This window comes from Hippopotamus amphibius, chromosome 11 (assembly GCF_030028045.1).
Source record: "Hippopotamus amphibius kiboko isolate mHipAmp2 chromosome 11, mHipAmp2.hap2, whole genome shotgun sequence".
NCBI classification, from domain to species: domain Eukaryota; kingdom Metazoa; phylum Chordata; class Mammalia; order Artiodactyla; family Hippopotamidae; genus Hippopotamus; species Hippopotamus amphibius.
The window spans coordinates 41,351,381-41,374,505 of NC_080196.1; the positions used below are offsets into that span (position 1 = coordinate 41,351,381).

The 23,125-nt window shown below is 49.2% G+C and overlaps 1 protein-coding gene across 4 annotated transcripts; it reads right to left on the minus strand.

Moving 5' to 3' along the window:
* Positions 1 to 2,201: 2,201 nt before the first annotated feature.
* Positions 2,202 to 22,327, minus strand: DEF6 (DEF6 guanine nucleotide exchange factor). 4 transcript variants are annotated; one of them, XM_057698656.1, is made up of 12 exons: positions 22,184 to 22,321; positions 12,222 to 12,278; positions 11,997 to 12,137; positions 11,165 to 11,362; positions 9,256 to 9,492; positions 9,025 to 9,171; positions 6,061 to 6,169; positions 5,582 to 5,880; positions 4,344 to 4,510; positions 4,029 to 4,227; positions 2,992 to 3,082; positions 2,202 to 2,788 (listed from the first exon to the last, which is right to left on the minus strand). In XM_057698656.1, exons 2-12 carry the CDS (start codon positions 12,225 to 12,227, stop codon positions 2,565 to 2,567), a joined length of 1,818 nt encoding a protein of 605 aa, XP_057554639.1. In that variant the 5' UTR covers positions 12,228 to 12,278; positions 22,184 to 22,321; the 3' UTR covers positions 2,202 to 2,564. The 4 variants fall into 4 exon arrangements, with proteins under 4 accessions (XP_057554639.1, XP_057554638.1, XP_057554637.1 ...); XM_057698655.1 differs by lacking the exon at positions 12,222 to 12,278 and having other exon boundaries at positions 11,165 to 11,350; positions 22,184 to 22,327; XM_057698654.1 differs by lacking the exon at positions 12,222 to 12,278 and having other exon boundaries at positions 22,184 to 22,327.
* Between the last annotated feature and the right edge of the window lie 798 nt (positions 22,328 to 23,125).

A 23,125-nucleotide genomic window follows, 5' to 3' on the forward strand; every position in this document is an offset into this window, starting at 1 on the left:
CTACTCTTTGTTGTGGTAGGTGGGCTCCTCACTGCCGTGGCTTCTCTTGTTATGGAGCACGGGCTCTAGGCAAGTGGGCTTCAGTAGTTGCAGCACATGCGCTCAATAGTTGTGGCTCATGGGCTCTAAAGCACAGGCTCAATAGTTGTGGCACATGGGCTTAGTTGCTCCGTGGTATGTGGGATCTTCCTGGAGCAGGAATCGAACCTGTGTCCCCTGCATTGGCAGGCAGATTCTTAACCACTGCACCACCTAGGAAGTCTCAAACTGATTTTCTTAAAACTCCTCGTACCCTAGAGATACCCCACTCCAATTAGAGAACCATTGATCTTCCTATCCAGTCCAGACTTCTTGTGCACATAAATGTGTTATGCTTCTTTTTACCAATACTTGTGTTGTTCCCATGTTCCCTACTCTCCTTTCTTTTTCAATAAGGGAATTCCCTGGCAGTCCAGTAGTTAGGACTCGGTGCTGTCACTGCTGGGGCCTGAGTTTAATTCCTGGTTGGGGAACTACAATCCTGCAAGTTGCACAGCCAAAAAAAAAAAAAAAAAAAAAAAAAAAATTTGAGGGCCATCTCAAATCCCAGCTCCTACCTAAAACTTCCTTTTTTTCTGAATTCATACCACACTTAGAATTTGAACCTTACTTCCCATCCCTGAAATGTACATCACGTTATCCCGGCAGCTTCATGACACTTTAAGTAGACTGTAGTGAAGTTCCTTTCAATAGAGTTTGGTGTACTTGCAAAAGACATGAACTTTGATACCAGATAGCATATATGCTCCAGGAGGGCAGGGATTCTACCTGTTTTGTTCTGTGCCATATAGCCAGCACCTAGACCAATACCTGGCTTCTAATAAAAGCTTAATAAATAATTTGTTGAATAGGACTTCCCTGGTGGTCCCGTGGTTAAGACTCTGCCCTCAAGGATCTCAAGCATCTAGTTATGGAGGCTGTTACATGAAGTAAGGTGGAAAGAGCAGCCAGTGTGCAGACCTACAGGAAGAAAAAACAGGGAGCTGCTAATAGATCTATAGAGCACAGGTGTAGGAGGCTGTCCTGGGCCAGATCGTCAAGGACCTTGTATGCCCCATATGGGAATCTGAACTTGACTATCCAGGGTACCACTGAGAGACTGGAAAGTGGAAAGAGTCAAGGATAGATCTGCATTTTAGAAAGCTTATCCAGGCACTTTCCTGGTGGTCCAGTGGTTAAGACTCTACACTCCCAATGCAGGGGGCCCAGCTTCAATCCCACATGCCAAACTAAAAGAGCCCGTGTGCTGCAACAAAAAGACCCTGAATTCTGCAACTAAGACCCAGAGCAGCCAAATAAATAAATATTAAAAAAAAAATAAAAAAGCCTATCCAGGCATCTGTGGGGAGAAGGGTTAGCAAGGAGAATCTAGTACAGTTGAGAGGTGACAAGGGCCAGAGGAAGGCAGTGGCCATGAGACATGGCCCCAAAGGGATGGATTTGAGAGTGACCAAGAAAATCCAATCAGTTGCACTTGGAGACTGATAAGATATGGAGCAAGATGGAGAAAGAGTCAAAGGTGAGCATGCAGGTGGAGGATAAAATTTTGGCCTTAGCCATGGCAATTACCATGGGGACAGAGATGGAGGAATAGATATGAGAGCATGAAGGAGAAAGAATCTACTGGAATTGATGGTGGGTTTTTCGTTAGGGGGTGATAGGGAGGGAGCAAGTCATCCTAGATTCCCAGATCTCTGTCTTAGGTAACAGAAAATATGGGGGAGAGAGGCAAGTTTGAAGAGCTTTAGGCAAGTTACCTGATTTCTCTGAGCCTCAATTTCCCCACATGTAAACTGAGAATAATAATATCCACCTCTCAGGGTTGCCACAAAAATTAAATAAACTGGGAAACTGCAGGGCATAGAATATACACTCAATAAACACTTTTGGGTGATATCAATAATAGTGCTTGTTCATATGCCAAACACTTAATCCTCAGAACAATCCTATAAGGTAGGTACTATATTATCCCTATTTTGCCAACATGGGAACTGAAGCACAGAGAGGTGAAGAAACTTGACCAAAGTCACCCAGTTGGTAAGTGGCAGAGTGTACTTTCCTAGCCACTGCATTATACCTTACTCTTTCTGGGACCTATAACTGAACTTGAGGGAAGAAGAGAAAAAATGGTAGGAGACATAGACAACAGACCTGATGCATAATTTATCTCAAGAGCAGATTTTATTTGGAAATGTGCCTCCACAACTTGGTGGCAGTCTGGGGACAGATGGCCCCTGGCTTGCTTGTTGACTCTTTTTCCCAGCCTAGGGCATAGGGTCCTTGGGGTTAAGGCACAGGATCAAGTTCTCAAGGATCAACATCCCTGACAGCCTCAGTAGTCTGGGGCCTGGGGCTGGTGCAAAAACATGAACCAGGTTCCATTCTGGACTGTTTTATGGTTGAAGGGCCTGGGCCCTTGGCACCAGGACTGTAGCTCCTTCCTCTGCAGGGGCTGGTGTCACCCACAGGCCAGCTGTGGCCAGGTCCAGGTAGGCATGAGGTTGGGGGAAAGAGGCTAACAGAGGTTAGTTTTCTGGTGTTGGGTCTACTTTATCTTCCTCAGAGGTGGAAGCTGAGATGGGAGCCTCTTCCCCACCATTGAGGGACTTCTGCTGTTCACTGCTGCTGGGTGAGGGGGTCTTGCTGTCGCGGGATCCCCAGCGAGTCATGCGCTTTAGGGAGGAGTCACGGCGGGCAAGTAGAGGGGCCTGGAAGCCTGTGAAGGAGCTGCTGGTGGTGGGACGCTTGTCTGGCAGAAAAAAGGCAGGTATGAGGAAGGAACAAGGTGCACGCAAAGGGGAGAAGCTGAGGGGCATTTCTTTAGCCTTTGGGGGAGAGGAGAACCCACTGACCTTCAGTCCTGTGCTGGCTCTGTAGACCTGGGCATATCCCTTCCACCTTCCCTTCTCCCTCTCCACTCCAGGGAAAGGTCCAGGGTCTAACCCTTCTCACCTCCAGGTTCAATTGGATGCATGAGCCGGTTCATCTGGACGTTCCAGTGTTTCACATTGGTACTGGCCTGGCGCAACTTGCGCTGGGCAGCCTGTGGGGGCAGGACCAGTGAGGAGTGGGTCAGAGCCACCCTCTAAGACAGGAAGTCTTGACCTTTTCAGGTTTACAATCCCCTTAGAATCTGACAAAGGCTATTGATCATCTTCCCAGAAAAATTCATGTGTGTTCATAAAGAGTTATGTATATGAACAGAGCTGGCATTCAATTTCAAGGGACTCACAGACCCTCAAAGGGTCAAAAATAATCATAATTATGCTTTCCACTTATTAAGCAGCTAAAATGTATTAATATCTTATTTAACTTCCACAGCGGAAGTTAACAACAAACAGATTCAAAAGAGGTTAAGTGACTTGCCCAGGGACACACATGGAGCCCTGAACCAATGCATCACATCACCTCTCCAGGACCTAATGAGAAAGCCTCTGCTCCAGTGTTCATCCAGCCATTAGCAGCGGTTGTGGGGTGGGGAATCATATAGGAACTTATCTCTTTCTATAATACTTATGTGTGAATGTTTTACAATGACCATGTATGCCAACAAAGCAAAATAAAATAATCAATATTAATAAAAACAAAACATCAGAAGTTAAAAAAAAATCTTCTATGGAGATTCAGGCTCCAAAGGGTGGAGCCAAAGTACAGGGATAGCAAAGTAGGGGCAGGAAGAGTAGGAGGAAAAAAATTTGCCCAGGTTAATAACAATGATAAAAAGTAGCAGCTAAGATTTCTTCAGTGCTTACTACATACTAAATGTCACATGTTATCTCATTTAATCTTCATAGCAATGCTATTACCAGTCCCCTTTCTCAGATAAGGGGCTTGGAACTCAGAGAGGTTAGGCAATTTGTCAGACGTCACACAGCCCGGCAATGAGAGAGCCTGAGGGATAGAGCTTGAGAGAAGGCTCCAGAGCCTGTGTGTTGACACACTCACCCTCTCACCTGGCAGCCTCCAACCTGTTCCACCCCGGGCCTCACCTCCACGTCCTCATCAGCCCTCTGCCGGTTCTGCCGCACCTCCTCCAGCTGCTGCTGGGCCTGCTGCAGGGAGCGGCTCTGCAGGGCCATTTCCTGCTGCAGTTCCTGCTTCTCCTGCTGCGCCCGCTCGATATAGCGCTCCTGTTCCTCCTTCAGCTGCAGCAGCTGCTTCAGCTTCTCCTCCTCCTCCTCAAGCAGTCTGCCAGACATCCACTGTGTCTCCTCCAGAGCCAAGGCACCTCGCAGGTGCTTGGCAAGCGGGGAGAGGGGTCAGGGCGTCAGGGAGGGGAAGCAGAAGGGGCCCCTCAGTCCTACCTGGTCTGGGCTAGGCGCACGGCCTCCTCGTCCCGCCGAGCTTTCACTTCCAGGTGCAGGGCCTCCTGAAGCCTCTGCTGCATCTCCTCCAGCTCCTTGATGCGCTGCCGCTGCCGGGCAGCCTCCTCCTTCTTCAGCTCCATCTCAGCCTGCATGGAGGCCCTGGCCTGCTCGGGAAATGGAGCCAGGTCAATGGGGGCACGGGGGAGGGAGGTGGCAGGTATGCTGCCCTTTCCCCAGGGCTTTGCTAGGCTGGCCCAACTAGTCATCTCTAGGTGAGGGTCTGGGGAGTTCCTTCATGTCAGGGTTTCCTGATCTGATCCCCTCTGAAAGCCTGACTAAGTCAGATAATGATCAGTGAACTACATTGGGAAAAGGGCTCAAGTCATCCCTTTTTTAGCACCATTCTTAATAGTTATTATATATTATAATATGTTTATAATTATAATTAGGCTAGTGCCAGGAAGGGAATGACTATAATTATAACTGTTATAACAATTATAACTCAAAGTGTTTCCTTAGTTGATCCTCCTTTCCATACATCTATCAGCCAGGTTCTATTGGCATCAACATGTCACAGGTAACTGAGGCACAGAAAGGCTAAGTAACTTGCTTGAGACCACAGGGTTCCTAAGAGGCAGAGCTGGGACTGAATCCAGAGTGTCTCTGACTCCAAATCTAGATCTCTTAAATCCTAAATCTAATTGCCTCTACATGCTTAGTCCGCTTCCACATTCATCCTGCCTTCCTCCCAACCTGCATTCCCCAAACTGCTTTCGTTATAAACTCAGGTCAAGTCCAGTCCAACTTAGTCCAGCCTTGGTGCACACTCATCCCCAATCACAGGGTCTTTAGCAGCTCCCCTGTCCGAGTCCCACCCCCAGCCAAGGTCTCTGAACCACGTCCCACTCTGCACCTAGCACTCAACTCCGACCCGCCCATTTCGTAGGCTTAGGCGCCGCCCCTACTTTCTCCTCTCAAGTCATCCCTCGGCCAGGTACCTTATCCCATAGGCCCTGTGCCTGGCACAGTCCCCGTCCCATACCCATCTTTCAAGCCCACGGGCTCTGTCCCCAAAATCCCACAAGACAAGCCCCGCCTCCACGTGCATCCCTCGGCGTGTGGCCCCGCCCTCGATCCAGGCCCCGCCCCAGACCCCGCCCCTCGTGCTCAGCTCCTAGGCCTGGCGCCACCACACCCCTCAGCCCCCCACCGCCTCCGCCGCGGTGCAGCCCCACCTGCTCCGCCTCGCGCAGCTGGCCCTCGAGCGCCTGTTGCAGCTCGCGGTGCTGGCTGCGGCGCCGCTCCTCCTCCTCCTGCAGTAGGCGCTCGGCCTGCCGCTGCGCCTCCTGCAGCAGCTCCAGCTCCTGCAGCTTCCGCTCCTTCTCCTCCTGTAGCTGCTGCAGTCGCAGCATCTCCTCCTCCTTGGCTGCCCGGCGACGCTCCCTCTGCTCCCGCTGCTCGCGTCGCTTCTGCTTCAGGTCTTTGTGCAGCGACGTCTTCCCCTCGGCCTGCAGCCGGATCGCCGTCTGGATGGCTGCGGAGGAAGCGGGAGGGGCTAGCCGGGGCAGGGGAGCCTCGAAGTGGACCACCGCCAGAAAGGGGCCTTAGGAGTTGCTCGTATCCATTGTCCAGCCTCCCGCTGGGCAAAGTGCTATCACCCCCTTCTGAGGCGACCGAGGCCCAGCCAGGTCCAGGCCAGCCAGCGAGCACTCACCAGCCGTCCACTCCTGGCGCTGGCGCGTGTCTGAGGCGCTCATCTCGTATGTGCGGGAGGCAGTCTTCACACAGAACATGCAGCGCTTCCCCTCTCGGTCGGGCAGCACCTGGGAGAGGGCGGGCGGCCCCAGACAGGCTGGCATTACTGGGCCCAGGGCCACACCCGCCCCAGGGGAGTTCCAGCTCCAGCCCCTGCCGCTCCTGGCTGACCATCTTCCCCGGGGAACCGCTCCCGCTCTGCCAGGAGCCTGCGAGGCCCGGTTGGGAGGTTAGTTATTGGGTACTCATGTCCGCACAACTCTTGTAGCCTTTGCTCTTTGGGACTGTTTTCCTCTCGGCATCTCTCCACGGGGCGTGGCACACAGTGACCACTCAGTGTTTATGCAGATCATGCTAGAAAGTCTCCCGTGGCAGGGTCCTCACTACCGAGACCGTTCATTTCCACATAGCCCTCCCTATTGAGAAAGTTCTCCATTCATCCATTCCACAGATATTTTGTACTGTCTACTGAGTGCCACTCATTGCTCTGGGCATTTGGGATACTGCGATGTGCCTAACGGACCAATCCCTGCCTTCCCTAAGCTTACATTCTAGTGGAAAATAATAGCTACCACATACTGAGCTTCATGTGTTCTAGAGTCTGTACCAGGCAAGAATTACTAGCTCCACTTTACAGAGAAAGAAACTGAGGCTCTAAGAGGCCCAGGAACTTGCCCAATTCACACTGTCTGTTACCGGTAGAACTGATTTTTACCTAGATCTGTGTTCTTTCCACAATGACAGCTGTTTCCCTATGTGACAAAAATGGGCAGAGCCTAGGATGGCTATAATAATAATGTTTTTTAATATAAAATAACAAGTGTTGGTGAGAGATTGGAACTTTCATACACTGCTGGTGAGAATGTAAGATGGTACAGCCACTATGGAAAACAGTCTAGCTGTTCCTCAAAAATTAAACACAGAATTACCATATGATTCAGCAATTCTACTCATAGGTATGTACCTTGAGAAAAAATATATATTCACCCAGAAACTTGTACATGCATGTTCATAGCAGCATTATTCACAATAGTAAAAAGATGGAAACAACCCAATATCCATCAATGAATGAATAGTTAACAAAAGGTGGTACATCCTTACAATGGAATATTATTCAGCCATAAAAAGGAATGAAGTCCTGATTCACGCCACAACATGCTTGAGAACATTATGCTAAATGAAAGAAGCCAGGCACAAAAGGACAAATATTGTATGATCCCACTTATATGAGGCACCTAGGATAGGCAAATTCATGGACACAGAAAGCAAAATCAAGGTTATCAGGGGCTGGAGGGAAGGGAGGATGTGCTACAGCTTAATGGGTACAGAGTTTCTACTTGGGATGATAATAAAGTTTTGGAAATAGATAATTGTGATGTTATATGTGAATGTAGTCAATGCTACTGAATTGTAACACTTATGGCTAAAATGGCAAATTTCATGTTATATGTATTTTTTCACTACAATTTTTTAAATTGTTATCTTAAGCCTCTAAAATAATGGACAGAGTCAAGGAAGGAAAAGGGATGGGAAGGGAGAAAGAATAGAGAGGTACAGAGTGGCCAAAGAGAATGGAATTTGGGTGAAAGAGAAAGACCTTTAAGGAGCATTTTTAGAAAGTTTTGAGGGTAGAGTGAGACATAAGCCATCTCCTCTAAAATCTTTAGCAAAATCCACATTATTCACCAATGACTTTAATACTTGATTTGCAGTTTGGATTTTTTAAAAAAGTGCTGACGTGGAATCTAAAAAAACAAAACAAATGAACAAATATAACAAAACATAAGCAGAGTTATAGATTAAGAGAACAAGCAGGTGTGTTTGACAGAGGGAAGGGGGAGTAGGGAGAGGGAAGACAAAGTTGAGGGAGATTAAGAGGTATAAACTTCCAGTTGCAAAATAAGTGAGTCATGGGTATAAAATGCATAGTGTGGGGAACACAGTCATAACTATGATTGCATAGTTATCTTCATATGGTGACCTATCATAACTAGACCTATCGTGGAGATCAGTTTGAAATATATAGAAATATCGAATCATTATGTTGTGTAACAGCAACTAACATAGTATTGTAGGTCAATTATACTTCAAAAACAAATAAATCCATAGAAAAAGAGATCAGATTTGTGGTTACCACAGGTGAAGGGGCAGGGGTTGAGGGGGTAGGGGAGGGGGAATTGGATGAAGGCTGTTAAAAGGTACAAGCTTCCAGATATAAAATAAATAAGTACTAGAGATGTAATGTACACCATGATAAATATAATTAACACTACTGTATGTTATATATGAAAGTTGTTGAGAGTAAATTCTAAGATTACTCATCACAAGAAAAATTTTTTTTCTATTTAGTTTTGATTCTATATGAGATGATGGATGTTCACTAAACATATTGTGCTAATAATTTTATGATGTATGTAAATCAAATCATTATGCTGTACACCTTGAGCTTCAACAGTGCTGTATGTCAATTACAGCTCACTAAAACTGGAAGACAAAAATAAAGTGTGTTACTTTTCTAAATGAAAAAAAAAAAAGCTGCTGCCATGGCTGAGAATGGCCTTGAGGTACCAAGGTATGCAACTGACCCTTGAATAATGCAGGAGTTAGTGGTGACAAACCTCTGCCCAGTCTAAAATCTACATATAACTTTAAAGTCTGCCCCAGTATCCCGGTTACGCATCTACAGATTCAACCAACTGTGGATGGCGCAGTACTCCTGTATATATTTATTGAAAAAAATCCGCATATAAGTTCCTACCCATGTTGTTCAAGGTTCAACTGTATTTGGGTTGCACTCATCTAAGTGGGAATTTGTCACTGTGGCTTTTCCCACCTGCCCTCCTCCTGAACCCCTTGCCTTCACATTACACTGGAGCCACTCTGGACCCTGAGATGCGCTCCACCCTTTCACCTGTCCCCTCACCTCCACGCAGCACTGTGCATCCAGCGGGATTGTACCCCTTTTCTCCTTGCACTCTTCACTCCCAAAATAGCAGAGGCAGCTGGGCTGCAGCTGGAACCAGCGTTCTGCCCAGTTCCTCCTCAGGTGCCCTCGCTTCCACAGGTAGCCCTGCAAGCCAGAGCAAAGTCAGAGGCATCACTGCCCCCCTTCACCCACCTCAGGGTCCTCCCCCAGTTCCCAGCCTGGCCTGACCTGCTTCAGGACATCTTGGATGAGCTCCTGGTAGACCTCGTGGATGGCCATGCTGAGGGTGTCCCGCCCCACACCTCGCAGACAGCGGCCTGAGTTGAAGAGCTCCAGGAACTGCCAGACGCTGAGCCCGCCTGTGCTCTGGGCTGCCTGGGCCTCCTGGGCCAGTAGCTCCTCCAGCTCACCCAAGCCCACCTCCAAGCTCATGCTGCTGAGCACCTTCTTCAGCAGGTATTCCACCTGGAGGGGGCGAGGGAAGGCTTGGTGGCTGCAGCAGGTGGTGTTGCTGGTGCCAACACCAGGGGGCGCTCCCATTAGGCACCCGGAGCCGAGGCAAAAGTGACCAGGGATGGCGTGGGGGATGGGGTGGGTGGTCAGGGGACTAAATGACTAAACGCTGGTGGACATCAGAGTAGAGATTTAGGAGGGGATCCTGGAGCCCCAACTTCAATTCAGGCGTCCCCTCCCCAAGCTCCAGTCCCACTCCTTTTTGCCTTGAATTAAGGGTAGGGTGAGGTGGGAGCTGAGCACTGGGGGCCAGGCAGAGACAGCAAGTCATAGAGAATGTCAGCAGAGGTACAGGGCCCTCTCATCCAATATCCTCACTTCGCAGATGACAAAACTGAGGCTCAAAGGGGGAAGTGACTTGTTCTGAACCACACAGCAAGTTGGTAGCAGCCAGAACTCGATTCAGACCCACATCCCATGAGCCCTTATTCCAAGCCCCAAGCCCCAAGCCCCAAGCCCCAACCCCAGGGATCCTTCCCCTATGGGAGGGCAAGGGGATTGGAGGTGGGAGTAAGCAGGGCAGGGACAGGAAGCCTGTGACAGAGGAACAGGAAGTGGTGGTTGGGGTATATCCTGCTGCAGTTTGTTCGCACTGCGTGTTGATCACAGCAGCAAGCAGCTTGCTCTGAGAGGCCACCTCACGCTGACTGGCAGGGGTCTGACAAAGATGCCCAGCCAGCCAGATATCTGTGTAGATAGACACATGTCCCTCTACTGCCCCAGTAGCTTCTTGGGAAACTCTCTCCAGGACTTTCACTCTGGGGGCTACTGGGTCTCAGCCAGGAGTGGGGTGGGGTACCCCTCTTCCCACAAACAAAGGCAAGGGCACGGATCTGAGCACAGTTAGACATGCCAGGACTTCTTGTAAATACAGTGGACCCCTCCCCCACGTACCCTACTCTAAAGATCTAGATTTGCCCTGGTATCTTCACAACCACCCAAAGGGCTAAAGGGTCAGGAGAAGGTTGAACGGACAGGAGGGAGAGAAAGGGGAGTAGAGGGAGGGTGCAGGTTGACTGGAAAAGGGGGGCATCTGCCCTGGCTTTACCCATGAGTTGAGGAGGTAGAGACTGGATTCTAGGCCTCTACTCCTAGAATCCCTTCTCTGGGGCCCTGAGCTGAGTCTGCTCTGGCTCTCCCCTATATTGTAGAAGATAGGAAGAGAAAATCTGGAACCAGGGCCAGACTTGGTTGCCCACTTGGAGTAACTGCAGAGACATTCCAGGAAGGTCTCTATTCCCCTAATAATAGTACCCTTATCAGACTGCCACAGTGGTTAAAATCCTGCCATCTGATTTTAAATGTTCTCATTTTTAAATGCCTGGTAATATATCAGGCATTCACACCTCTGTGTAAATAGAATTTTACACAGAGTTAAATAGATCATTTTCCTACTGTGAGGGCTAGCAGAGCCTTGAAGGAAGTGTAGTTTTGGACCTCCTGGGAGAAGGCATAATTGCTCTGCTATGGTCAGTTCTAAGCAACTGGAGACAGGTGAGTGTGAACAGGTACCAGAGTGGGGAGATAAAGAAGAAAGAGGATGTGGGAAAGTACAGAGACAATTTGGCCTCCTTCATGGTTTTGCTGAGGCCTGTCCCCAAGTGATAAACTCCCTGGGGCTCACCTCATCAGGAACCATGATCAGAGGGTACTTGTCCTCAGATAGGAAGTTGAAGAGGCACCAGAGGCGGAAGGCATCCTGATTGGAGAGCATGCTGTTCCCGTTGCTATCCACCCGATAGTTCTTCTTGGCCGTCAGGGTCCAGCACAGCTCATCAAAGTGCTCCTTAACGAAAGCCCCCTCCTCCACCTGCCACCAGGCCTGCAAGTCAGCTGAGAAGGCTGCCCCGTCCCTGCTCTACCACCCGACTAGGCTCCAGATGGCTTCTTAGGGTTATCTATTCCCCTGCTCCCCACCATGCCACGTTGGGGCTCTAACTTGAGGAACCCCTGAGCTGATGATCAGGTAACTAGCTGGTTCCAACCATCCTGGCCCCCAGCCCCTAGCCCTGCCACCCACACCACTCCCCCACATCCACACCCACCCAAGTCCCCTGCCCACAGAGAAACTAGTCCCTCAGCCCAGGGAAAAAGTAGGGGATGCCCAGGAGGGAATGGACAGTCAAGAAGAACCTGAGAAGACAGTGACAGCTGGGAGGAGCGGGGGGACAGCACTGGGGGGAAATTAGAGAGCTTTTTGTAAAAGCTAGGAAGCTAGGCGAAGATGGGGTGGAAGGGTGTGGGCAAGGTGAAGGCTAGGATAAAGAGGAGGAAGCTTGAGAGGGAGTTAAGGGTAGCCAGGAGGGGACAAGGGGCTGGGATGTGAACGATGGAGATGGGAGAGCAGGGATGGACAGAGGGCACAGAAGCGGGATTCACAGGGGGAGGAGTTGGGGTGGCAATGTACTGGAGTACTGGCCAGGTTGGGAAGTGGGGAGAGGTTAGAGTGGCCCTACCTTGTCCAGGATGTACTTGTTGAGGTAGGGCATGTATCCCTGGCTGGACACGGGGCCATCGTCATCGTCTCGGAAGTGCTCTTCCAGGGCCACGGGGTCATGAGGGATGTGGAGGACGGTGTACAGGTTGTGGGACAGCACCTGAGACAGAGGGGCAGTTTGCCCTCCTGAGCCTTAACTGAAACTGGGCCAAAGGGCTGCTCCCACCTCCCCGCTTGTCCCTACCTCCATCCTGGCTAAGTCTTCTGCTCACAATATGCATTTCAGTCATAACGAAAACTTCTGTGTATAAACAATGGAATGTTATTCAGTCTTTAAAAAAAAATGAAACCTTGCCATTTGCAACAACACGGATGGACCTTGCAAGCATTATGCTAAGTGAAATAAGTCTGACGGAGAAAGACAAATACCATAAGATCTTACTTACATGTGGAATCTTTTTAAAAGGGAAAAAATGGGGGTTCACAGATACAGAGAACAGATTGGTGATTGCAAGAGGTGCAGGGTGGGGAGTGAAATGGGTGAAGGTGCTTAAAAGGTACAAACTTCCAGTTATAAAATAAGACATGGGGGGACTTCCCTGGTGGTCCAGTGGTTAAGACTCTGCACTCCCAATGAAGTGCGCCCAGGTTCAATCCCTGGTCAGGGAACTAGATCCCACATGTATACTGCAACTAAAAGAGCCCACATGCCACAATGAAGATCCCACGTGTGGCAACTAAGACCCAACACAGCTAAATAAATATTTTTTTAAAAGTCATGGGGTGGGGGGGGCTTTCCTGGTGGTGCAGTGGTTAAGAATCCGCCTGCCAATGCAGGGGACACGGGTTCAACCCCTAGGCCGGGAAGATCCCACATGCCACGGAGCAACTAAGCCTGTGTGCCACAATTACTAAGCCTGTGCTCTAGAGCCTGCAAGTCACAACTATTGAGCCCACATGCCACAACTACGGAAGCCTGTGCGCCTAGAGCCTGTGCTCTGCAACAAGAGAAGCCACTGCAATGAGAAGCCTGAGCACCCCCCACTCACGGCAACTAGAGAAAGCCCGTGCACAGCAACAAAGACCCAATGCAGCCAATAAATAAATAAATAAATTTTTTAAAAAAAGTCATGGTGATATAATATATATCATGGTAACTATAATTAACAATATTGTATTGCATATTTGAAAGTAGCTAAGAGAGTAGGTCTTAAAAATTCTCATCACAAGAAAAAAATTTTTGTGTAACCAACCATGTGTGGTGACGGATGTTAACCAGACATATTGTGGCGGTCATTTCACAATATATATAAATATAGGATCATTACATTGTACACCTGAAATTAAAATGTGAATTATACCTCAATAAAACCCAAAAAACTAAAACTTGTACACTTGTGAGGCACCAAGCACTGTGCTCAGCACTTTACATATACTTCACTTAACCCCCGTAACAACAGTTAATATCCTCATTTTACAGATGAAAAAGACCCCTGGGCTCTGAGACATTAAGTAGCTCACCCAAGGGCACAGAGCTGGCATAGCTGGGATTCAAACCCAGGCAGCCACGTTCTTTGCCACTTTGTCAGGCATGTATGTCCCCTTTTTGCAGACAAGGACACTGAGACTCAAGGGACTCAGTAACTTGCCCGAGGACCCACAGTGGGCAAGAGCCTAGGATTCAAATCCAGCTCCGCAGATCCCAAAGCTCAAGGGCAGAAGCCTGACATCCACCATCAAAGCCTCAGGGTCAGGCTGCAGTGTGCCTAGAGTCTGGTGTGTCTGCTCCAGGAAGGGAGTGTGCAATTCCAGTCACTGCCCTTCTGAAGATGGAAGGGAGCTGGAGGGGAGCAAAGAAGGGGCATGAAAAATGGTCTGTGGGATGTGGAGGACAAGGCCTAAAAGGGATGGCGGCCATGAGAGTACAGAGGGGGAAACGCGTTGGTTAACAAACCCATGATATTAGAACAAAGAGACTGAAGCTTGAACAAGGAGATCAGGAAAAAAATAAAATCGACTTTGGGTAATTCTGTTATAGCACTTATCATAGACAGCGTGAATGATTAAAAATTGCCACCTACTATATGCCAGCCACCATATGAGGTGCTTTCTATACCCCACATCTAATCCCTGCAACTGTGATATTCAGACATTATTATCGTTGTTTTTCAGATGAAGATACTGAGGCTCGGAGAGGTTAAGTGGCAGAGCTAAGATTGCAACCAGGTGTTCCTGGCTCTGAAGTCTGCTTCCCTATTATAATATTGACCCTGAGCCTCATTCCCCAACTATATAGTGAACTCTGGAGACAAGGTCTCTGTTCATCTTTATGTCTCACAGCACCTGTGTCCTCTTCTGCACACCAAAGACAGTCAATAAATGCTGTATTTAAGGGCTGCTTCCACCACCAGCAGTTCACCTTGGAATCAGCTCCGCTGAGGCAGAAGCTGGCAACATCTCAGAGATGGCGTGTATACCAAGTCTTCACTTCTTTATTCCCTTTTGTGAGAGCAGGGTGGAAAGGGTTTGAGACTTCTCCCCAATGCTCTCCTGGGCCTCAGGGTCAACTCAGTGAAGTGGGAAGTTGGGGGGCCCAGCAAGGGGATGTGTTTCTCTTTTCCCTCACTTGCCGCTGGACAGCCACCTGTCTGATGCCCACCCCAACCCTCATTCCCATGATCTTCAAATGATCTCACGTGCCATCTTTGGTTTTGCCTTCTCTTGTTATAAAGGACATCTGAAGTTTCTTCCTGATGAACTTTGCCCCCCTCCCTTGTTTTGGTACTGAAGTCTTGGTTTTCCTTTGAGAAGTACCTCTCCCCCATTTTCAATATCTGTGGTATTGGCCATTTGCACCCCTATCCCACCTGGCTGCAGGGGTGGGCACATTGGAGTTATGTGTTTGGTTTAAGGATGCACATAACCAAATCAAGGCCAATGAGAATCAGCCCTGGGATTTTTGCTTCCTCTAGTGGAGAAGAGGTGTACTCTTTCCATGAGTATACCTGGAAAGAGTTAAGCTTTTAGAAGATAGATGTAGCTGACATCTTTGTCCCTGTGTGGGAAGTACCTGCTTAAGAATAAAGCTATCAGTGAAAAAAAGCAGAGTCAAGGTATAAAGAGTCATCATTTGAGGACCTAGATCTAGCCATGCCTGAAGCCAATACTATGCTAGGAGTTTTGGTTATGTGAGCCAATCTATAACATTTCCCTTAAGTTATTTTGAGTTTGGTTTCTACCACCTATATCCAGAGAAGACATGATTAATACATCTGTGGTCACAGGATACCAATTCACTCTAAGAGGTGCCTCTGTTCATTGCCTAGCACTTAAAATCCAGGGTGACCAATGCAAAAGAAATACCCACTTCTGAAGAGATAGGTGTTATTCTAAGAGTTTCACATATTTCTACCTGCTGCCTCCTGGCCTCTTTTCAAATTACCCATGTCGTTATCTTTCTTCAAGCCTCCTAAAGCAACTCTTTGAGGAAGCTTCCTGCATAGCCCAGCCAAATGGCTACACTCCAGTGAAGGGGGGGAGCATGGAAGTCCAGGGACCTTCACTTTCTGGTTATGAGGCCTTGGATAAATTCCTTCACCCTCTAAGCCCCAATTTCATTGTCAGCAGAACAGGGGATAATAACTGCTATGCAGAGGGGCTGTGAGGATGGAGTGAGGTGATATGTAGAGAGAGTGAGAGTTAGCCCTGAACAGAGCAAATATAAGTTCGCTTCTCACAGAAAGTGTCATTTTTTTACTTAACAAATTAACAAAGATGCAAAAGACTGATACTATCAAGTATTGAGGAGGTTGTGGAGAAATGGGGACTCAAATGCCCTACTGTTGAGGTGTGAATTGGTAATCTTTCTGCAGGGCAAGACTCTATCAAACATAAAATTAGGCATGACCCCAGCATTTTTAATCATCCAACCTACAGATGCTCAAGAGAACAGAGCTACTTGTACAAGAAAGCTCCCAGAAGCATAGTTTAGAGTATAAGGCATTGGGAAATTCCCTGGTGGTCCAGTGGTTGGGGCTCCACACTTCCACTGTTGGGGGCGCGGGTTCAATTCCTGGTCGGGGATGTAAGATTCCGCAAGCCACAGCACAGCCAAAAAAAGGGAAAAAAAATATGTAAGGCATTGGAGACAGCCTGAGGCTCCTTCAAGAGGGGACAGGTACACCGTGTCATGGACCTTGCATGGTTGAAAATTTTACTTCTACCACATGTGTGCTTATGGGCAAGCGGTTTAACTTCTCCAGGACCTTAGTCTACTCCTCTTTGAGGAAAATAAGGGGCCTGCTCCACAGGGTGTTTTAGAACGAAGAGCACAGCACTTGATACACAGTGCAATAATAAGAATTGCTTAATAAAAGCTGTAAGCTATTTTTATTATTATATTTGTATGAACAGACATGGAAAGATATGCATCCTATACTGGCAGGAGGAAAAAAGCACGCTGTAGAATGAAATATTTGTAAAATAATATGTGTGCAAAGATTAGGCTGAACCATATTAAACTGCTGTTTTAGTAGGTCAAGACAATCAAATGTCAGCAATTTCACATAGTTCAACCTGGTAAGTTTATTTGTACATAGAAAAAATCGAGAATACTCAGCAAACTGTTAACAGCTATCACCCTACCACCCTTCCCCAGAGAGGGGAGGAACTTTCACCTTTAACACTATTTTTGTCTTTGAATTTTTTTAACCAGTAAAACGTTTTACTTGCATAATAAATTTCAACTTCTTTAAAATTATATTCTTCTGCACCAGGAGCATATATTGTTTTCATAACAAAATTTTTAAACTATAGATAAAAAACAAAGGGTGCCATTAACCACTGTGTTAACATACCCTGCTATTAAGTTGTTCTATAATAATGTTCTTTGGCTGTTCCCTGTTTGTGTGAACATTTCTGGGTGTTCTACATTCCTTGAGGGAGCAAGGACCCTAATCTCAACCCTGACTCCAGAGCTCAGCACAATATCCCCATATGCTCAATGTTTTTGACTAACTCCTCAAGTCTAGCTTAAATGGTGCAGTGGTTTCCTAAGGTTCTCAGAATAAAATCTCGGAGTCCTCCCAGAGATTTTACTTTGTACCTTCTCTGACCTGCTCCCTCTTGCTCACTTCTCTCCAGCCACTTTGACCCCCTGGACATTCCTCAGACACACTAGGCACACTCTTGCCTCAGGGCCTTGCTTGTCCCTTCAACCTGAAACATTCTTTGCCCAGGTCATGGCATGACTCACACCCTCTCCTCCTTCTGATCTTTACTTAGATGTCACCTTTTCAGGGAGAGCTTCTCTGACTACCTTATTTAAATCTGTAATCCCATCCCCTCTACCCCCTACAGTGAGGACAGGGATATCCTCACTTCTGCTTTATTTTCCTCCATGTCACATATCACACATTTTTACTTATTTAGTTTATCATCTGTTTTCTCTGACTAGAACGTCAGCAACACAAGGGTGTGGATTTTTGTCTGTTTTATTTTAGTCACTGCTGTATCACTGGGTCTGGCATATAATGGATACTCAATAAATATCTACTGAATGAGCCTAAGTGCTTCAAGGGGAGAAGTAGGAAAAATACAAAAGTCAGACGGACATGGACCGGATCTCTCTGAGCACATAAACCTCGCTGGGCCTCTGTTTTCATGTCTCTGAAAATGGAGTTCAAGGAGAGAATGTACAAATCCCCTCCCACCCCAGGATAGAACCTGCCACCCAGCAGCAGCACACAGTTATCTGAGCTGTTCCTCTTCTCGGTTCATTGGCCCACACTGTCCTCGAAGACCTGCCTCACCTCTACCTTTTGCCAGTGGAATCTGAGGAGCCCAGGGCACAGGATCCAACCCTGTGAGCCATCAGGTGTCAGGACAAAGAGGAATTAAAGGCTCCAGACACTCAGGGCTCAGGGCCTCTCCCCGGAGAGCTCAGCTGACCTCAGACTGCCAGGCTTCCTGTGCCTGGGTGTGGGTGGGGGCCGGGGGTGGGGAGTGGGTGTGACCAGAGGAGGGTCATGCTGGAAAGGAAATGGCAGGGGTGGAGGCCTGCCTGCACAGGAGCTCACCTGCTGATTTCAATCAATCCTTAGCCCTGGAGGCAGGGACTCTCATTATCCTCCTTTAACGGAGGAGGAAACCAAGGCTCAGAGAGCTGAAGTGTCTTCTTGCTCAAGGTCTGACTCGAAAGCCCTGCGTGAGATCTCTGCTGCATTGACTCAGGTTAAGCATGAGAACACCTGGGGAGCTGGTTGAAACTGAAGTCTGCTGCGGCCTGCCCAGACCTACTGACTCAGAGTTTCCAGGGGTGGGGTCCAGGTGTCTATAGTTTTCACAAGCTGCCATTCGGGCTCCCCCAGAGAGGACTCTCTGTCTCCCCCACCCACCCAGGCAGCCCCTGACCTCAGGGTTGCCAGTCATTGACCTTTGATAGGCTTCACTTATTCACTGTTTCCTCTGGAGGCATGTGGGGGAGTGGTTCTTCCCTGGGGGTTGGGAGTTCCCTAAAAACTCAAGTGCAGGATGCAATGGGTGCCAGGCCCATGATCCTATAGTTCTCAGACTTTGGAGTCGATGTAGATCCAGAGGGTTGCGAATCCATGGAAATACCAAGCACTAACTGCAAAAAGAATGACTAATCTCTCTCTCCTAGATGGCCTATAGTCTTTAAATGTATCTAGGTGCTAAGTGATTCTTTTAAAATATACAGATCCTTTTTAAGAGTCACTGAATATATTTTTCTCAACCAGCGGGTACTAAAGCAAAACTACTGTCATGAGGGAAGAGCACCAGGAATTTTAAAAGGTGGGAATCTCTGGATTAGCTGTGTGCTTGCTGAGAGCAAGAAGAGGCTGGAGGGGTTGGGTGTCAGCATCAAAGGAAAGACAGAGGCTCAGAAAAGGGAGAGAGAGGCTGTATCAAGGATCGATTTCACCGACCTGATGTACTTTGTTTAAATTTATTTTCATAGGCTAGCTGGAGAGCGTGGTGATCCCCAGTTCAGCCCTTGGGCTTTACAGAGGAGAAACCAGAGGTTCAGAGATGGGCAGTGACTTGCCTAAGGTCACCCTGCTGGGGTGAGATATAGGTCTCCGCCTATATGGCTCTGAGTCAAGTGCTCTGCACCTCATTGAATCATCCTTCCCTTCCCCCACACTCTAGACTGAGGAGACCAACAGCAGGCAGGGGTCAGGGCAAAGCTGGAGACCCACTCAGATTCCTGGACTGGAGTTGTTACAAACTTCTCCTCCAGCAAGGAGAAGGTTGTTGTCCCCCTCCAAAGGAGGCAGAGCCCGAAGCTCAGAGACCCTCAGTGGGCAAGAGACTCTCCCTGGGCCCCAGGATTGCCCTCAGTGCCAATTAGAGGCTTAGGAGCCTGGGTGATCTGACAGAGCCAAGTAGGGAAGGCCCCAGTTCACCCTCCCTGCCTCCCCCCTGCTCCTGCTGGTCAAGGTGAAGTGGTAGGCCTCCTAGGATCCTCATCGAGAGACACTGCTCCAACCACACGCTCAATCTCAGGCCCCTTACCCCAGCCCTGGCAGTCAGGGAGTAAGGAAGCCAAATTCTCAGCTGATCACACATGAGGCCTGAAGCCAAAGCTGCTCCCAGATGGGTGGTCATTAGGAAACATATCATTCTCAAGGCTCCCCTCCCTGCAGCCCTCTGTCAGGATCGGGACTCACTCCTAAAGCTCTTCAGAGAGGGAGGTTCTGGGGACCCTGCAAAAACTCACAGTACTGAGAAATTTTGTGTTCAACCTAAATCAATTCTGGGCAGAAGTGCCGTTCTTATTGATCTATTTTTATTTTTCTCAACCCACCTGGACAAAGGCTATTGTACTTTCTATAAGAATTCAGAGAAGAAAACTCATCTCATCTCTCCCCCAAGCCTTCTCTGCTTCACAGAAAATAATCCTGACTCCTTGGAGTACTTGTCAAAGGACTTACTGTTCTTCCTCCTCCTTCTGGCCTCATCACGGCTTTGCCCAGGACAGCCAGTGGCAACCTTTCTACCAACACACCAGGGGAGAAGTGGTAACTGTCACGGACAGACATAGCTTGGTCTGGGCTGGTGAAGGTCTCCTGACTCTTCCCAACAGAGGACGCCAAGGCCAGGGACAGTTTTGGCAAGGACAAGGTAACCCCAAGATCTTTCCCCTTCTCACCAAGTCTTTCAGGGGAAGGAGTGTGCCCCTGCTGGTCTATCTCTCTCATCTGCTGCTTCTTCTGCCTTCTGACCACTTCTCTATTGCTCTTTTGCCTTCCGGTATCCCCACCCCCAGCACTATCACTACTTCCTCCCATTCCAGTATCTAGCACTATGCGCTCGAGGGAGAATTGCCTTCCACATCCTATGACAGGGGCCCTGCCATTTCTGCCCCACCTGCCGCCAGCCTGCCCCTCCCACTGCTAGCTCAGATTCCCAGAGCAGACACGTTTTCTGTCGAGTGGGTTGAAATCTACCATTGATCCTGTGTAACCACAGAGGCTGCTGGCAGTGGGCTCAATGTGAGCTGTGACGTGGTACAAAGACAGCAGATGATTCAAGTATGCAAGCTCCCCATACAATCTTCCTTGCAAGTACCCAACCTGTGGGGGTGGGGAACAGGCATCCGCCCACCCAGTTAGAGGCCAAGACAGAGGCTCAAACTAAGAAGGCTTACTGCCTGGTGGAACCAGGGAAAGGGGAACCACCTGAGTGCTGTACCTTCCATGTATGAGGGGCCACAGGTAACGGAGTGGTAGAAAATGGAACTTTGGAGACAACAAACCATAGAGGTTGGGATTGTTCCTGAAAGATATTAAAGGGGCAGAGTGGGAGGTGGAGGTAGGACATGGAGTTTCTGCAGAGATGGACTTTGGATGATCTGCTTTTCCTCTATCTATACTGAAGACCTCACTAGATTACATAAGATGCAATAAGAGGATTTAAGTAGAATGCAAGAAAGATCCTGTCCGTTGGGAGATTCTCCCCGATGATCAAAGGCGGCAGTGGACTCTCCTTCCTGGGAGAGCCAAGAGTCATTTACTGGATGCTCACGAATCTGGCTAAGGGGTCGATTATGGGGTAGGACTAGTTTGGGACATCCAAGTTCATTGTGTCCCAGTTCAAAAGTAGGGGGTTGGAATAGTGGCAGCGCACAACGCCTAACCTGTCCCATTCATCTCTTCCAGGTTTCCAGGCACCTCCTAGCTTGGTCAGTTAGAGTGGAGGTTTCCTGAGACTGCACTCCTCCTTTTGTGTGTGTGTGTGTCGGGGGCGGGGGGGGGTGGTGGCAGGGGACATACCAGAATACTATGGCCTAGCCTTATGCCAGACACATAGCTGGTGCAAAAAATATTTGCAGAGTGAATGAATGAACCCCTAAGGCAGATCCCAGAGGGCTGAGGCCTACCCTGCTCCTGTCGAAGGCAGCACTAATCCAGGAAAGAATGGGAGAAACTTTTCGGCCCCCCCAGGAATTATCTAGGACCAAGCAATGAATTTCAGGGCAATCACTGACGGGGCTCTTCCTGGTCTCAGATTTCACCCCTTCCCTACTCAAGGTCTCAAGGCCTAAGGTTAAGTTTCCCACCCTGGTGTGTGGATGTGTGTGTGTGTGTGGGGGGGGGGGGGCCGGGCAGCAATATAATGGGGTCTTCAGTCTTTGCCCCTTCCCACCGCTGTCCCACCTGGGAGGCAGAGTCCAGAGGAGTTGCTCTCCTGCCAAGGATGAGCGAGCCGGCCTGGTCTGGGACTGTGAGAGGCTCTTTAACCCACTCTCTAAGCTCCGAGAGGAAGTGACTGACAAGTACTAGCTAACTGTCTCTCTTCAAAGCCAGGAGGAAGGGGCAGAAAGGAGTAGGGTGCGTGCCCAAGCTTGACTCTGGGGAGACGTGTGCTCATCACATGGAGTCTGGGATGTAGCTTGGCCCGTGGCCCTCAGAACCCATGATGCCACCTCTACTCTCCTGAGAGTTGGGGGCCAGGGCTCAGGACGATGGCCCTGCACACACCTCACTGGGGCCCCTGGACAGTGGGCAGCAGCATCCATTAGGCCACGTTGCCCCAGTTACCCAGCACGGGCCCCCCAACCCTCCTGGGTCCCTGGCTAGCTGGATGCCCTGGGAGGAGCACAGGGTTCATGCCTAGCTCCCAGGCAGCAGGGGCGGATGAGACGTGTCTGCCGGCCTCCCCTGCGCCCCGGGTGCTCCTCACCTTGAGCTGGGACTTGGAGACCTTGCCGCTCTTCTCCACGTCCAGCGCGGTGAAAGCATACCAGATGGACTTAAGCAGCTCCTTGCGCAGGGCCATGGCTGAGGCGCCCGCCCGGCCCAGGGGCGGCTCTGACACCAAGATCCGGTTTCAGGAAATGCAAACGGCTGCAGAGACCGCAGGCGGGCCATGGCACGGAGCGAGAGCTCCACCTGCCTGCTCTCGCGGGCTCCCCATGCTGGCAGGACCCAGCCTGTTGCTCTTGCAGTGCTCAGCGGCCCCACTCCCTGAAGGGGAACTGGGGACCAAGCTTGATTCCCTGGGTGTGAGGCCCTTTAGAAGCCTCCTCAGCCCCAGAGCCTTCTGGAGCTTTCTGGGCTCCCAGAGGCAGCTTGATGAGGGAAAAGCAAGCCCATCCTAAGTCAGATAAAAGGGGGCAGGTCCTGTACCAATTCCACACTTGCCAGGTGGGAGGCTTTGGATAAGTAACTTAACCTCCTTGAGCAGTTTCTCATTGGTAAAGCAGGAGAAATGCTCACCTCATAGATTGTAAAGAGGTCTGAGAATGGATGTAAAGCACAGAGTAGGCACTGAAGAAAGCATTTCTTTTAGGACCATATAACATTACTGTGGTGGTAGGGCTCCTCCCAAGTGGAAGAAAACTAAGGCAACAATACAAACTTGGAGGAGGAACGGGGCCAGGGCACGTCTCTAGGTCAGGAGGACCTGTCACGTGATCGGCTGCCTCCCCATCCCCTGGGCTTTGGTTCTAAAAGGCATCCAGAGCATTGCCCACTCTGGGGCCCACTGGCCCTGACCTGGAGACTCTGAAGCTCACGGGGGTAAGCCTCACAGTGGGGCCCGGCTTCAGGGCACTGGGAGCAGAAGGCTGGGGATTCAGGGCCCTCCACGTCAGTGCTTCCGATTCTTTAGATCCAATACCTG

Excerpts from the sequence above, each read along its gene's own strand:
- DEF6 (XM_057698654.1), bottom strand. The coding sequence starts at position 22,279 with ATGGCCCTGCGCAAGGAGCTGCTTAAGTCCATCTGGTATGCTTTCACC. Across the intron at positions 9,493-11,164 it reads TGATCATGGTTCCTGATGAG|GTGGAATACCTGCTGAAGAA; the intron begins GTGAGCCCCAGG and ends CGCCCCCTCCAG. Across the intron at positions 5,881-6,060 it reads GCGCCAGGAGTGGACGGCTG|CCATCCAGACGGCGATCCGG; the intron begins GTGAGTGCTCGC and ends CTTCCTCCGCAG.